The 16,709-nt window shown below is 42.8% G+C and overlaps 1 protein-coding gene across 1 annotated transcript in view; it reads right to left on the reverse strand.

The window, feature by feature from the left end:
* Window positions 1-16,400, reverse strand: part of LOC132998496 (semaphorin-4B-like) — a 48,291-nt gene extending 31,891 nt beyond the window's left edge. Inside the window, exons 1-2 of the mRNA XM_061068176.1 lie at window positions 16,109-16,400; window positions 2,875-3,321 (exon numbers count right to left, since the gene is read on the reverse strand). Coding sequence (XP_060924159.1) covers window positions 2,875-2,995 — 121 coding nt within the window. The 5' untranslated portion in view covers window positions 2,996-3,321; window positions 16,109-16,400. The remainder of the gene's footprint in view (window positions 1-2,874; window positions 3,322-16,108) is intronic.
* Window positions 16,401-16,709: the final 309 nt, after the last annotated feature.

Genomic DNA, 16,709 nt, shown 5'->3' on the forward strand with positions numbered 1-16,709 from the left:
GCAGTTGATGCACCTGAGTCACAGCTTTAAACAGGAGAAACAACAGTGAGCTTGCCAAACACTCTCACCAGGTCATTAAGGTAAACGGTTTTTATTAAGTGCTGCAGCTGAATTACTTCCTCGCTTGTTCCACGTGAGAGAAAACCAAAGTAAAACAAATCACCTCCTCAGCACCGAGCGGAGTTTGTGATAACCAGCAGTGTTACATGCAGCACGCCGAACCGATGCTCGCTGCTTCCAGTCCCATGATCCTTTGTGCTGCCTCTCTGCACAAGAGCCATAATGAGAAACAGACAAGCTCTCCCACTGCAGCGACCACAAAAACCTCCACTCATTGCACACGAGAGATTAGCCCGCTCATTAGCAGAGAAGGAAGGAGCGAGAGGAGAGAAGATGGACAAAAAGAAAAGAGTCCTCACTCGAGAAAAACAGCCCAGGTCGCCTTTTCCTACAGAGCAGAGACATTTTAAGTGGTGAGCAGCTTCGCATGTGTGCCTTAAACTGTAGCTAAAGGGTTGTTTATTGGCAAGGACATAGATGGTTTGTATATATCGCATTAAATCACGTTATAATACAATTCAACACATATTGCCATGTATAAAATTAGAGCCTAAAATACAACTTACTGTCTACCACCCTGATGTACATTACATAGTATTGATAACTCTGCTATTATCTTACTGCAACGTTGTCGGTCACAAAGCACTGCGGCTTTGGAACTTATTCCATGCTTACACATCCGTTTCTCCTCACTGCAACACAACAAATCCACATCTGTTTATATCAGTGCACATTTTCCACAGCGACACCAACGATGGTTCCCAGTGGGAGGCCACTCTGCAACGCTGTACTCACATTTATGTTTATTTAAAACTATTGATAAGAGGCAGGACTAATCCTACTCTATCGAGAAAAAAAGATGTTGCCATCATTAGCTGTACCGATATACTTTTGCACAGACCTATGGTTGTGTATGTGGAATTTACAGTTTATAATGTGAGCAATGCTGCAGACCCTGTTTATGTAAAGCTGTATCCTTAATGAAAACAGGTTACTCTCAATGTCAGTGATGTTTTAAAAGGATGTTCTTACACCAAATCATCAGCTGAAAAGCGTGTCGTCTCACACTACTACTTATGCTCTCAAGCCGCAATGATCTCAATCATGAATTTTAGATTAGCAACGCTCAATGGAGTTAAGCAAAGTGAGGGAGGGGAGAGAGAAACATCAGCGGTTTGCTTAACACTTAGCTGCTGGGAACCAGCTTTGGGCCAATTTAATCCATTTAGTTCTTTGAGAAACAAGTTAAATGGCTCAAGCATGTGAAAGGTTGTTCTCGGGTTATGAGCGATGCCAAAGTGGGAGACGCTGCGTGTGGATTACGACATGATGCCTTGCTGAGTTGGCCGAGGAGTGAAGAAAACATCAGAGTGCTGTTTTCGGAGGGAGGGAACTTCAAACTCAGAAAGGCAGTGTTTATCGGAGCCAAAACACCCCTGCATCCACATAGACCTGTACTTTGGTTGTTGCTGGATCGGCATATTTGCCTGTGAGAGTACTTCTGACAGCACAGACATAAAAATACAGGAACCAGAGAGCCAATTTAAAGAAACATGATGATGAACAGTCCTTTTTTACAGCTACAACACAGGATGTTAAAAAAATAAGTGTTGGGTGACACTTCCCTGAAAAGCAATTTCCCCAGTCTGCCAAACAACAACCTGATTCCCCGACGCCCTCCTGCATTTGTCATAAGCTCCCATAATGCATCAATCAATTACCCAAAAAGCTGTCAGCTTAACAAATAGAGAGAAACAGCAACATGTTTTTTAGAATCATGAAAGCTTAATCCCCAGCTATTATAATGAGGAGTGCTGCAGTGTGTGTGGGACTAATCACATGCAGTGGTGAAGTCAGGTGGAAAAAGGGTCCTCTACTCACTCAGCGGGTTCACCAGGAGACACGCAAGGTTTATGTTTGTGAGGTCGACTGTGAACATTATCAAAAAGTGGAATGAGACTCAAAAAGGGAGGAAGAGCCTGGTGAGCCGAGTAATGCACCATGTCAGACAATATGTGTAGTGCAACAGTTTGTAGGCCCCAAACTGTCACACTTTGTTTGTGCGTCAGTCTGAGAAGTTGCATGTTATTTTCCAAGCACACTTCTCCCCGTCGAGCCTCAGGGTGTAAAAACAACAAAAACAGCAAATTTTGTGACATCTAATCTTGAAATAATTGCCTTCACTTTACAGAGGTGGTGTTTGTAGTGCAAGTAACTTCAAACTGGCCTCTGTGTGTGTGTGTGTGTGTGTGTGTGTGTGTGTGTGTGTGTGTGTGTGTGTGTTGCACACATCAGGGGCCAACAGGCACTTGTACTCTATGTATACACTGTTGCAATGGCTGCTTCACTATACATCACTAACGCGCGGCTGTGTTTGGTGTGTTGCTTCACCACTTACCCAAATTGTGTTTTTAGTGTGGTATTTCACTCAGATCAGTTCACTTTGATTGTTGTTACAATTGTCAAGCTTCCCAATGTTGTACGGCATATTACAAAGAAAACTGTGGAGGATTTATCCCTCAAAACTATTAGGAATTTTTTACTCGAACCGACATCGCTCTCACTCGCAAAAGATTTTCGAGTGACATGTACACAGACTTAAGAGTTAAAGACACGTTCTTGCATGGGATAACTACATTGCTAGTCACTTATGGGTAAGCTCCCGACTGCAGAATAAATTAGGAGGTCAGACAGTTTGCATGGACAGTAAAAACTTTATGGACGATAGCACGAGCACAGCTATACAATGCACCAATTGAGCAAAACACCAAGTTCTATTGATAACAAGTTTGTGAGGTATTCATTTAGACTTACTGTATGCAAAACTGATGCGTGGTGTGACATCCTCCTCCGTGGCCATCCCTGATTGGAAGTAGGCGGCCAATAACAGCATAGCAGCGAGGAGAGAGTGGACAGTCACAGCTAGCGTCCACATGGTTACAGGATCCTCTCACACAGACATAAACAAATGCACGCTGCTTGCTAAGATTCCTTGGTTTTCATTAAGCTCCGGGACTGCAGAGCTTTATATTTTCACTCTCATCTTCCCGCAGGCAGAGGGGAGGAGGGGTGAGGGAACGTGTCCTTGACTTGATTATTGTACTCCCAGTGGTCCTTACACACGGTTAGCAGACTCTTATCACAGAGAAGAGGAATCCTTTCTGGATTAAAAGCTGCTTGTTTTCATCCACTCGTAGTAGCTGTGCGATGGATCAGCGCTAAGCTCAGACCAGTGGCCACTTAGTACAAGTCATGTTGGATCTGCGGAGAGAAGAGAGAGAAGCGGCTTCTTTAGGTTTGATCCAAAAACAAGTTTAAAAGCAAAAAATATGAAACACGAGCGTGAATAACAGATCTTTTTCCAAACTTCTAACGCAACAACAAACAACTATAAAAGCAAAAAGAGTTGATAGATGTGGTGATGGGTTAATCTGGAGGATGGTGAGGAGCAGTTACACAACAGTTGACTTATCTGTTCTGACAGGAGATGTTGGCATCACCCAAAGATGACCTGCCTCATCTCTCAGAGACAACACTTTAATATTTAAGAGTAGCACACTGGTGACTCCAGCTTAAGCCGCGAAGACTAAAACAACTATCTGTGCTTTCAGCATTTACTGTCATCGCTCTGCCAGAGAAGTAAAACTCAGCTAAAGGGGTCACATAGACCACCAGCCAGCAACGTAAACACACGCATCACATTGTAGCTGGGAGGGTTTAGGAAACTTTATAATTTAAGTGAATGTCTTGATTTGCCGTTTGCACTGCAGCCCACACAGTTTCTCTGTGAGATAAAGCGTCCGTTTGATTTTGTTTTAGTCTCAATATTTAATTAAGCTATCATAAACAATTGGTAAGAGATAATGGAGAAGATCCTGTGGGAGCTTGGCTCTAATTTTGTGGTATGTGGAGAAATAAATTAAAGAACAGCGGCTCCCAAGACCACTCTGTAATTTGTTTCAAAGAGGCGCAGTGAACATGACTTTTATTGGCTTCAGTGTGAGTGTGCAGAGAAGGTGCACGTTTTGTAGCTATATATGCTGAGATTGTATTTAGTAGGAGGTCAGCTTTCTTGGAAGAAACCTTCCATCTGTTTCTTTCTTTTTTGTTTAAAAGAAATACAGAAGATAAATCTGTGTACCTCTTTTGAAACTTTATTATTAAAACTAAAGTGGTGCATAGCTTCGCCAAGGCCCAACAGTCTCCCTATGAAAACACATTTTAATTCAAAAGCCTGATTATTTATCATCAAGATCTATAAATCCCTGGGAAAACAACAAACTATCTCGAAAGTGAAAAAAGATTCCTGGATCCAGCCCCTTAAATGTAATCCTCCCCAAATTTAAGGAGTTATTTTTTGGCCCACATGTCCCATCCTCCCACTACGTTTCGTGGTAATTTGTCCATAAACGTTTGTGTATTGATGCTACCTAATAAACAAACCATTTGCAAAATGAAAACTCCTTGCGGGAGGTGATAAATTGTGAAATCATCTCTTGGTAGTTCTTAGACCTGCTATGAGTTTTTGATACTCAGAGACAGTAGCAACAAAGTGTAAACACAACACTGACCTGAAGTTGTTCCCAAACAGCTGCATATGTCCACATCCTAACCATGTTAGCATGCATTTAGAGTGTGGAGATTGTTTAAGACCACCTGATGAATTTGTATCAATATTCATTCTTCTAAGAAATATTTGAATAATGCCAGTTTTGCATCCACCACATGATCGACAAGTCATTCACGTGCTCACTTGTAAATCCGCTGTGAATTTTCCTAAAATGTTTTCTAGGGTGTTGCCAAGATAAGTTCCAGAAAATGTCCGGAGACCCTGAGTCAGACAGTTGCGTTCTCAGATACAGCTTCTCAACAAAATTTCAGGAAGACATGCAAACTTCAGCGCATGCAAAGTAGTGACAAATGTTTTCTATAATAGCCACCCCCGCAAGAAACACAGACACTCACATGGTACAAAGTTAACAGTAAACCAGGAGAAGCAGAGACACCTTAGTTCAGTGAGCATACAACTCTGCTCCTGGGATGCAAAACAACTCACTACTCCTTATTTGGCTGAGAAAACTGGATGTCTCCCCCGAGCTCCCACATACATGGTGACGTTTACAAAGTAAACACTGGAGAGCACATGGCGTCTCTGCTTGAGAGCTTGCATCACTGCAACAACTCCCTAAAGACCTCTCTCAAATATTTACGGTCTCTAATAAATCCAACAACAGCGCAAGACAAGCGGGGGTCAGCGAGTGGCCCCTGCTTGTCTGGTGAGATGGAGCCCTGCTGAGAGGGACCTTCTCAAAGTTCTGGTAAACCTGGTTAAACAACAATTATGCACAGTATAAACAGATTTACAACCACATTTCTAACAGGGAAGCTGGCTGAGACTAGCAGCTCACTGACTGAATGACCTGTTGACATTGTGGCTGCTAGCAGGCAGATTGTAGTTGACTGACAGGCAGTGCTCCTCGCAAAATCACTGAAGAACAGATATTTTTGAAGGGCAGGTGGAAGGTTGTTTGTCTCACCTTTTCCATGGCAACACCGATCGCACAAGTTTTACTGAATAAAACACCCTTTTCCTCTTAACTCTGCATCCGTGTCTCGCTGTCACACCCTTGTCTCTCACTATTCCCAGGTTCTTGAGCAATGAACCCATGTGTCACTCCTCGCTTCACTAGCAACTGCTCCAGTTGAGTCACGGGAGGCTTAAAACCCCAGCCATGTTCCTGTAACCTCTCCCTCCTCCTCCTCCTCCTCTGCTGGTCCCACTCATGCCTGCAGAGACTGCAACAACAAGCATGGCAGCCCAGGGCATATCCTTATGTAACTCCAGAGGCCTTTAAAATTTTAATGAAAAGAGACGGGTGCTGCTGGAGAGGGTTTTCTGTCTCTCTGAGGAGTTGGGAATGATGAACTCTTTTGGGGTAATTCTCTATGGCTGTATTGCGTAAAGGACCTCAACACTCCTGCATTGACCTTTCAGTGTCTGAAAAAGTTGTTATTCCAACAACTTACTTTGGGTCATGACGCACAGTTCTGATGTCCAGGTATTAGTGTTCAACTTAAGAGAGTTTAAAGGCCTGAATAAATGCCATCCACCACATATGTTATTCTCATTGATTATTTCCAGATGGCCATATTAATCACCACCCTAACCACTTTTGTAATTGTTCTCCATCAATGTACCAAAACAAAAACATACCTACAGATGTCAAGGACACCTAAAACAGTTTTTATCTAAAAGTTTGATAAAAATTCCAATTTCTGTTCTTGCGTTTACGCCTGCTGGTATTTTTCTATCTGAACACTTTCCTCAGCCACCTCCTCGCAGAGACATTTAATTACAAAACAAAAAGTTAGTGTGCCCAGTCGAAAATAAGTGATGTCAATATAAAGAGGCCCATGCAGCAGTGTGTGAAATTGAAGGTATCTGGGGAATTCAAAGCACAGGATGACTCATGGGTGTGATGCCTAGAATGTTCATCTAACTGAGGCCAGCACCTGAGGAGGACAAGACGGATGTTCCAGACCCCAGAGGCAGATCCATGGAGGCTTAGCAAGGGCACAAAGGGCATGTAAACTTGTGTAATACTGCACTTGTTCTGTTTTCTTTTACATATTTTTGGCTTGACAACCGTGTCCCAAGTACATGCATTATAGTCAAATTAATCTTGTAGAGTCCTAATCCATTCTGAGGACCAATGAAGCCCGGAACTGAAGAGAAAAAGTATTAAATATTAATAAGTATTAAATCATGATTGACAGAAAGTACTTGAGCAAAGAAAGTGATCTTCTTAGAAACAACAGTTGTGGGATTTATGGGACTAGAGCTATTTTCTGCTGCTACAGAGAACCCAGTATGGCCAGTGCCACAGGACCCATCTGCTTGCCTAGGGGAGGGTCTGCTGCTACATGTGTCCATGCAGAGGGGATCTGGTGCCATATTGCTTCAGGCTACCGATTCATTAACCTTTCCAACCGCCCACAACCCAGAGGATCCCTATTAATACCTGCATCTGTTCAGACAGAAACAGGATGTGACAGATACATTGGACGACGCACTCTGTGCCAGGTCATAGCAAGTTCACTAGAGGGGGAGCAGAAAGACTCCTAACCACTTGGCGAGCTTGGAGTGAACGACTTGGCTTTGCGTTCCACCCCTGTCTCCCAATAACTCATCTCTGAGAAGTGACTTGTCTCTCATTTAGTCTTTGGCACAGGCCGATGCACTTATGGAGATGATCAGCAGCAGCCAGGCACGACCCTGTGATGAGAGTACTATCACAGATCTTGACATGAGGCTACATTATGTTGCAGTCAAATCCATTAACAGTATTGTTAAACACCAAAGTCATGGGGAACTATGAATGCATCTTACGTTTTGCCAGGTTTAAAGGTGATGTTGTGAGAACATATCCAAAAAGGTAATTGTTTTAGTTAAGGCAGGATTTAAAAGTATATTTTTTCCACATTTGACCTTAAAAACAACATAGCCCCTTTGGTCTAAATGACTGTTCAGGATTTATGGAGCCATTATGTTGGGCAAAATGAGACCTCAGGAGGTGACTGACAAGGCAGAGACTCCTTGCTGTGTCTGTCATTATAACTCACACTTATTGCTTAGCTGAGTGGGGCAGTGCATGATTGCTTTCAAAGCAGGGAGATGGGAGGAGGGTTAAAACCTCCCCACCTCAATAAAAGAAAAATCAATGGTTGACCATCATACGACTATAGCTCTTTTCAGACATGACCTGCGAGTAAAATCCAGAGAATTGGCTGCGGAGTTTACCCGCAGTTTGCTTTCCACACATGTACAACACAGCGGGAGGCTCACAGACACGTTCACAGCAGCAACCAATCCTTTACATTATTCAGGGGAGAAAGTGAAGCCATCGGATGCAGCAGGCAGAGGCAGGAAGTGACGGAAAAAAAATCGATGATGTAGGCCCAATACAGGCACTCCAAGGTAAGTAAACTAATTTGAAACATTTTGAATCCTAAATGGAGTCTGAGTCCGGGTTGGAGGCCACTTATTAGGTACGGCACTGTGCATAATACATTGTGTGAACATGGGGTACCACATGTACTCTCGTCCAGCCCGTAGACGTAAGGGGAAGTAAAGATGCAGGTTTCAGCTGAGCAGACTGTTCCCAGCACCATGAAATAAGTCTCCTAAATAAATCACGACCGGGTTAAAAATAAACTGTGAAAAACCCTCCCGATAGCAGTCGAGGCAGCAGCAATTGTTTCCTGAGTTGGCAGAGCCCATAGTAAATTCATCATCACAGTGACTCAGGATTTACACAAAGTCTATGTATGAATCAGCATGTCTGGGTGAGGGAGCTCAGTGATAAAGAAGATGTTTGTTAAAAGATGAGCAATGATGACGTCACCAACAGTAAACTAAAGAACCCAAACAAATCAGGAGGCGTGATTTCTCACATGATTTTCATAGAGAATACATGAGAAAACTAACATTTAGTTGAGCGTTATTGCTTTCTAAGGAATGTATAGGAGCTTCTGGGTAATACATCTATCAAAGACAAATCTCCAGGATATCCTCTCACAGCAGCTTTCTACTTGTTTTTAATATGGATGCACCACATCGACATTACTCATAAGCTGCACACAATGCATGTCCTGGAAAAATATCTTTTCATCAAGATACTGTTTTGTTTTTGCTTCTAAAAGGAAATTACCGCAGAGCAGGAGGTTGAATGCTGATTAAATGTAAACATATTAAAGAAATTTTTAAATGGCAACAGAAGAAAAGGAATAAACAACTATCAAGACTGAGAGCAAAAGTGGCTTGATTTTTGTTTACACACACAAACACATACACAGGAAAATTACTTCATATCATGTCTTCAAAATAATTTCTACCCTGCAGGTAACATGATTTTCTTTTGGCTCTGAAACTGAGGCCTCAGTGTCACTGCACAACAGAAGAGATTTGACCTACGGATAAAATAAAACTTTTATGCAAGCTCCAACTTTTAGGTCTATAATATGGAACAGATGTTCGCTGAAGAGTCGGGATCTTTATGCCTGAAGGCAAACTTCCTCTGAAAGAAGCAAATTTGTACAAATGGCACAAGAAGGAAAGAAAAAACGATCTGACTGCTAATCAGTCACCATTGATTCAACATATCTCTCTCTCCACTTCCTCTATGCAAATTATTTCTCTTAATGAGAGCAAGACGACATAAGTTGCCAGAGAGTAGATCGATTTACCGCTTTCCCCTGGGTCACAAAGACTGTGAAGATTTTATTAATTAATCAGCAGATCTCAAAAGCTACCGAGAGATTTTGAAACTTTGTATTTTGATGCTAATAAAACTAAAACGTGTTTCTGAACATTTTAAGCAATCAACCCCTGAATGCACTTCTGAAAACTTTTTAGTCTTATCTCTGAATTAATTATTCACATGATCCCAGAGTGATAAGAGACTTTTCCCGACATATATTATTAATTATTCACAGAATCATGTTCCTATTGATGACAGCATCCTGCAGTGGTTTGTCGCTGAAGCATTGATGATGATTTCAAAGATAATTGTAAAAAAAAAAAAAAAAAATTTAAATGGAGAGCTGATAGCAGAGACAATGGGGTCAGCAACGCTTGTATTTGATTATCCGTGTTGAGGTCTATGCTGGTAGCCGAGGCTAATGCTTGTTTTCTTCAGGAAGGGTTTTTTGTGATCTGCTGACGAATCAGCGAAGGCTATGTCATCGCATCCGGCCGGACTAAAAGCTCTGCGTGGACACCAGGCCTATCCATATCAGAGTAGATGCATTTTTAAAAACAAAGCAGTATTGATGTAGCCTGGCTCGTATGTGGTTCACGTTGTCATTGAATAAATAAATCCTTTAGCTAACAGACCCTCATATGAGAAAACGATCTGGGTTTGTTGACCCATGACAATAATCACACCATTTTAATGAAGTTATAAAAGTGCATATAAACACACTCGCTGACTAATCCCCCTCTTTGCATCAAGTCATCTTCTCACATGTAAATCAGGTATAAGGCCCTGAATATTCCTTAATTGGATTTGCATGACCCTAAGCATCCAGACAGATCTGTGTTAATTGTTTGACTACAGTACGTGCACTGTTTCCGTGATCCCGTCATGTCCTTGCCTCGCAGTCTAAAGGTGTTCATTAAAATGCAGCCATGACCTCAGACTTTCCTCTGCGGTGCGTCTTAGGTTAGCAAAGAGGGCTGGATTTTCCGTGGCATCTATCCCAACGTGCTAAATCTACACTGTGTTGAAATGAAGGGCAAAGACTGAGATGTGACACTTTTCTGCTCCATCTTATGAGCTCACATGGGATCTGAAGAACTTTCAAACTTCCTTCTTACATTGGTGTACATTCTGCTCAGTTCTGCCGCGCAGGAAAGAGCAATTATCATTTCAAACGAGCGAGTGAAGCACAACTGGCAGAGGAGATAAGTGCTTAAAGGAGAGTTGGGGTCACCCTATTCCCTCTGATACAGACTTGCCCTTGCCTCAAATTATTCTACCCCGACGGGGGAACAGTGGAAGAGAGCTTCTTGAAAGATTTGCAAAGCATCAATTATGAATTGTCCATGTCAATCAGAGTGCAGTGTGATAGGAGGCATAATATCCCAGACTTCCACTAGATCATAGTCCGGCTAGAGAAACCATGGCCGTTTTCAGATATGGACTCCGGTACAATTGGCTCCAAAGATTCTACAGACTTTACCTTTCACATTTGAACAATGCAGCCCAAGATGTTTGAGTCAACAGGAAAATGTCCAGAACATTCAGGTGAGGGTGAGGGCCTGGGTAGAGCATGCAGGAGGCAGGATATGACGTATAAGTTCCACTGCAGAAATCCAATCTATTTGTTCACAGCACATCAACACAGGCGTTAGCCCTTATTGCCAAAAGCTCTCGAATTTGCTCTCTATTTTCAACACCGTCTTGTTCATTCATGAAAATTATTTTTTCATCGTGATATATTTGTTTTCTTCTACTTGTTTTTTTTAGTTTTTGCATCTTTCACATGTTAGAAACATCAACACCCCCACTCGCTCACAGTGAATCCTGTGGACATAATCCAGCTGTATTCTCACATGGGCTCAGTCGGACGTTTACCAGGGTGTTGGTAGGAAACATTCTAAAGATTCTCTGAAATAACTAAGTTGGACATTTGCATCCTCACATACAGCCCCTGATAATTTCAGAAGAAAGTCTGATGTTCATACAAGTATGTAAACTGTACTTTGAAACCTTAGGAGATGTGTGAGCCACTCCTGAGGAAATCCCTTCTCTGGATTAAAAGTAATTGCTATTAGACTATAAACTCACTGGAAAACAGATTACACTAATCTCTTTTTGTTTAAAATGTGCTTCTGGCTTTAACTACGTACTTTTATCCACTTAGACTAATGATGAAGTGCGCTGACCGATCAGGAAATGATCTTGATTAGAGGCGAACATTTTTCCTCGGGCTGGAACACCACAACAAAAAGAGACAAAGGAGTTTAAATGTCCAGTTGCTTGCGGCTCTACAGCATGACAGAATGCAATTTAATGATTGTTCAAGCCATCAGTGGTGAAGCAATAAAAATAAAAAAAAAGGCATTTCATTATTTCCCTGCCACTCTGGTGTCGTTGTGACTGATAGAGGAACACTGTTCCTATCAAAGCTACAAATGGCCACAACACACAGCGTCTCATTCATGGGCCGTGCTGATGATGAAGTCAGGGGAGACCGTGGACAAACACTGTGGCGTGACAAAGGAGAGTTGAAGATTTACAGTCTTGTAAACACACAATAGAGGCCTTTGTGAGGTCTGGACCACGCCGTGTTAGCATCACAGTTCATCCTCTAATTATGCCATCAAATCAACAGACTTGGCTATCCGTAGCAGGTTATTCATCTCATGACTTAAACATGGAGTTGGAGGGGAGCACGATTAATCCCCGCAGTTAAACCGATGTGAGGACTCATTCCCTTACAGGTTTTGACAAGCGGGGAAACAGGATTTAAAAGCGAATCAGATGACGATATTCTGGCTTCACCTTGTCAGGCCCACGCTGCAGCCACAAGTGCGAATGTCGACGGCCGCAACCACGAGCAACGACCACAGGACCGGTCACCACACTTATCCAGAGCGGGAACATGACACAGTTTGTGCGAGTCGTTTGTCTGGCTTGTCGGTTGAAGGCAGGTGGCTGTTTACTCCCCGCAAACATGTCGACTTCAAAGAGAACAGCTGTAGCACTTCTGCTTTGTTTACCGTCAGGTAGGCGATCGGTCTTTGTCTTCCCAAGCAGTTGCCGCCAATAAAGGAAGTAATAAGTCTCCCCTGGCAACTATCCCACTGATAACAGCTGATACATGGTGCAGACGAGGAATAGGGTCTTAATGAATTTGTTCAACTATAACAGTTAAGTGGGGAAGTAATTGGAAATGATTATTAAGACTTCCAACATTACGATGAAATGATTTCCACTTTAACTGCAATAGAAGACAAAATTAACCTATTTTTCATAAGCAAGGGGCTGTTTATTTGGCCCGGGAGGACACAGAACATTTTCTTTCTCACTAAAAACAAAGGGTAACACAAAAAAGTAATGTTCTCCAGAACAGACTACTCCCTTCAGTCTTTAGACAAAAATACAATACTCCTTTCAACCCTCAATGATTTCCATACAGTCTCTAATGTCACTGGGGTTCTCTGCACTGGAGCATACTTAAATCGATTTATACATATGGCTTGTATTGACACACAAAGTGAATTAAAATGTAATATTAACAGCAGCATCTTTATTCTGTTCAAAACAATGAAGAACAGTTTTTCTTTTGCAAATTACCGATAACGTTCCCCCTTCTGCCACATCTAAGAAGACCCACTTTTTGTTTTTAAAGTTAAATAATCAAATATGGACTTTCAAGACAATCTTAGAGGCAAATAAAAAAACAATAACTGTATCCACACCAGCCCAGAGCTCTGAAATATGAGCCTGTGGTTATCGGTGTAATTCACCAGGAAAAACACATCTGACGCGTCTGAAAAGTCTGCTTTCCATTACAGAGTCACAGTTTATCTTTTTCCTCTTCATTTCTTTCAAAACACGAGAAGGAAAAGGGAGAAGACGTTTTGTTTCTCTCTGCGGACAAAACGCGTTACATAATACATTCTCATACCAGGTCAGCCACCTCAGATCAAGTCCACACACAGGACACTTGAAAAACTGACTTCACACATACATGAAAATGATCCGACTGAAAACAAAATATATTGAGTAGAAATGCTGGAAGTAGAAAAGAGGTTCAGTCTCCAGCAGGAACACTGCAAAATCCACATTAAAGTCATAAAGACTGTGTTAATATCAAAACTGCATTTTCCTATAAGAGCTAAGCAAAGATACAGTGTCTCTATCAGCACTGGGGTAATTCTGTAATTTAGTTACAGATTAAGGTCCAGAATGAAACCATGACCAGGAACTCTGATATTAAAAAAAAGTCCCACATGTTTTTCCGTGCTAAAACAAATTTGTTTGTGATGGGAATGCTAGCGTGGGGATCAGCAGGATATAAAGTTGTAGAAAGGTCCAATTAGGAAAATGAATTTACAGGCTAATTAGCATGGCCTGAAAGGAACCTGCCTGCAGAGATCTCCTTTGGCCCGACACCTCCTCCCCTGCAGGGCCTGGCCAGAGTTTCTACAGGACCTGCAGGTCATTCTCAATATGAATGGCCTGGTAACTGGCACACAAAGCTGTGCACAGACACAGCAGAGACAGACAGCAAACAGGGCCGCAGCCAGGCTTGAGTGAATGCAAATGTGAACCATTAAACCTCATCGCCCATGTGTAAAAGGCGACGTGTGACTTTTCACAGTTGAGGCTACAAGAACTTTCACAGGTTTCCTTAAACGGAAGCTGCCAAATATTCCAGCAGCTCCAGTAACATTTGCATTGGATCTTAAAACACAATTGGGGTTCATCCCAAATAATAACCCATTTTGAGCTCATGTGCACAAACTCGACTGAGCTAGCTCCATGCCTGCACCGTCCCTGGGTACAGTCTGGCTTCAGCCCAACCAAACGACCGTTTCCCACGTCTCAGCACAATACGCAAAGCCGCCCGGGGACCCTGGATGTGCGAGTCCCATCAGTTTGCACTGATCTCCTCCGGTCCCTGTGGACACTATGTGGGATATCACTAACTTCCAGGGAGTTTAAAAGCACCAGGTTCTCCCCTCCCTGGTTTCCACTTCCCCTCCAGCTCTTTTACCACAACCTCCGCACATGCTGACCATTCCTCTGAAGTTGTTACAGTGGGTGGAGTGTTGGGTGGAGTCTGCGTGTTTGTTTTGAGTGTTTGAATGTGTGGGTGGGGGTCTCCATGTGTGCACATTGGGTCTGTGTGTGTTTGTGTGTGTGTGTTTCAGAGAAAAAAGACAGGGAGGACTATGGGGAGAGGGTGTCAACATGCTTTTGTAAAGTGCTTCTGCTTTCTGCACATTTGTTTACAGCAACAAAGCCCAACTATCAGTGTCATTAGTGTTATTGATACACTATCACACACTGGAGAGGGGAGGAGAAGAACAGCAGAGGCCTGGAGGGGGAGGACTGCTCCACTGGTCATTTACAGTCTGACTCCAGCTAAGCATACCAGCACCATGTAAACACTGAACGATGCTCGGCTCTCTCCGGAGCCCCCCGAAGGTTCACGGCGAGAATTTGTTTGAGGATTACTTTTGCGTTCCCTTGCAATATGTTATGTCTTACTGAGGGAACAGGAGGCTCAACATATTCTGGAATATCAATAAAACTCACAACACTGCAGCAAACTGTGGGATTGGACTCTGGTTGACATATTTACAATTACCCCAATGCTTTTCTTCTTCTGTTCTTTCGGAGACATATGCAGAGACTTTGGCTCAGTCTGTATTTTCTGTCTAAACCCATCCAAGCACAACCCGACAGGAACTACAAAAGGTTATGTCAGTACATGTGCAGTGTTAAAAGCTAACAATCAAATTAAAAAAAAAAAAAGACTTAAAATGTTTACTTTTTAGCCCAAACCCGGCCCAGGCTCGGCTAAAACTTTGAACTGGGCATGAAGTATGATGATAAAGTGCTACTTCTCAACAGACATGTTAACTATATAGTTAGTGACCTTAAAGTGAAACATGGTCTATAGCTCCAGAGTTCTTACTGTGTATATTGTTGTTTTATGTCCGATTGTTGTTTTATGTCCAATGCACCAATCACAGCAAGGCAATTTCCTGTATGTGTAAATATACTTGGCAATTAAAATAATTATGATTCAGATTCTGAGAAGCAGGCAGTTCAGTGATCAGAACTGGAACCAGTAACTGTTCTCAAGACAGATGGATTCACATTTGTGCATCAACGATGAACTATGATGTTGCATGATGTCAATAGGAAGCTGTTGCAAGAAAAACACAAAACTATCACAAGGAAACTTAAAGGTAACACAACAGTTTTCCTCTAAAAGAATTCCCAGTGAGACCCTTCATGGACTCTGGTGGTCTCAGTCTGTGGATCCTCCAGATTTGCTCCATCAGCTCAGAATAAACCACACATTGTCTTCTCTCTCTTCTTGAGCCTGGACATAAACACAGTTGCTTCATCCAGGATCAAACCGTGTGTGTATAAATGCAGATGGACACGGGAGGTCACCAGAGATAAACAGTGTTTGCAGGAGAATAACATTAAAAGTTCCAGAAAAACACATGGACTAGTGTTTCTGTAGGTGTGGGGACAATAAAGCACAGAGCCAGGGCTGGATGGAAGCAGCAGCTGTTTGCCCACATGGGTGAGACTGGAACCCGAGGGTCAGTCCATCAGCCTTCACAACAAACCTGCATCACACTTTCAGTTTTCACTTGACACAAGCAGCCCCACGAACTACACACAGGAGTCACATCACCGCGAAGTATCGACACATGCAAAGATAAAACACCACCCATCAAATCAACCCATCAGGAATACACCTGGGAATAAAACCTCAGTGCAAGACTTACATGTGTGTGGAAGCAGAGAGTGAGTCCCTCTTTTAACAACAAGATCAATGCGCCGATTCCAAATGTGAGTCCGCTTCTCGTGTGTCCTGCTGGTAAAAAGGTGTGAAACCTGGAAACCGGAGCACGGAGCTGGAGCCTCGGAGCCGACACCCACACACCCCGACCCGCTGTGAACACGTCCCTGGAGCCGGGTGGAACCCCGTGGAACCGAGAGAAACAAGTTCAGAAGAAGAGTTAAATCCGTAAAGTGCACCCGAGCAGCTTCGTAGATCCGAATGTGAGCGTGGAGACCATCCTCCTCCTCCTGCTCCGTACGTGTGAAGAGCAGACCTGACTCCTCCTTCTCCTAAAACCTCCAAACTTTAGCTCCTCCCACTGCACACGCTGCTGAACCCACACACCGAGGAGGCCCCTGTCTGTCACACTGGGATCCAAGCTGTGAGTGTTCCCTTTCCTCGTTTGAGAGAACGGTTCTAAACGAGCCTGCAGGTGTTCATGAATCATGCAAAAATTTAATTTTTAGTCATTAAAATGTTTCAGGAACTCCTCTGTACTAAAGCAAAGGCCCATACACTCTTTTAGGTCTCAGTCAGACTTTTAG

The sequence above is a fragment of the Limanda limanda genome, chromosome 3 (assembly GCF_963576545.1).
Source record: "Limanda limanda chromosome 3, fLimLim1.1, whole genome shotgun sequence".
NCBI lineage: Eukaryota > Metazoa > Chordata > Actinopteri > Pleuronectiformes > Pleuronectidae > Limanda > Limanda limanda.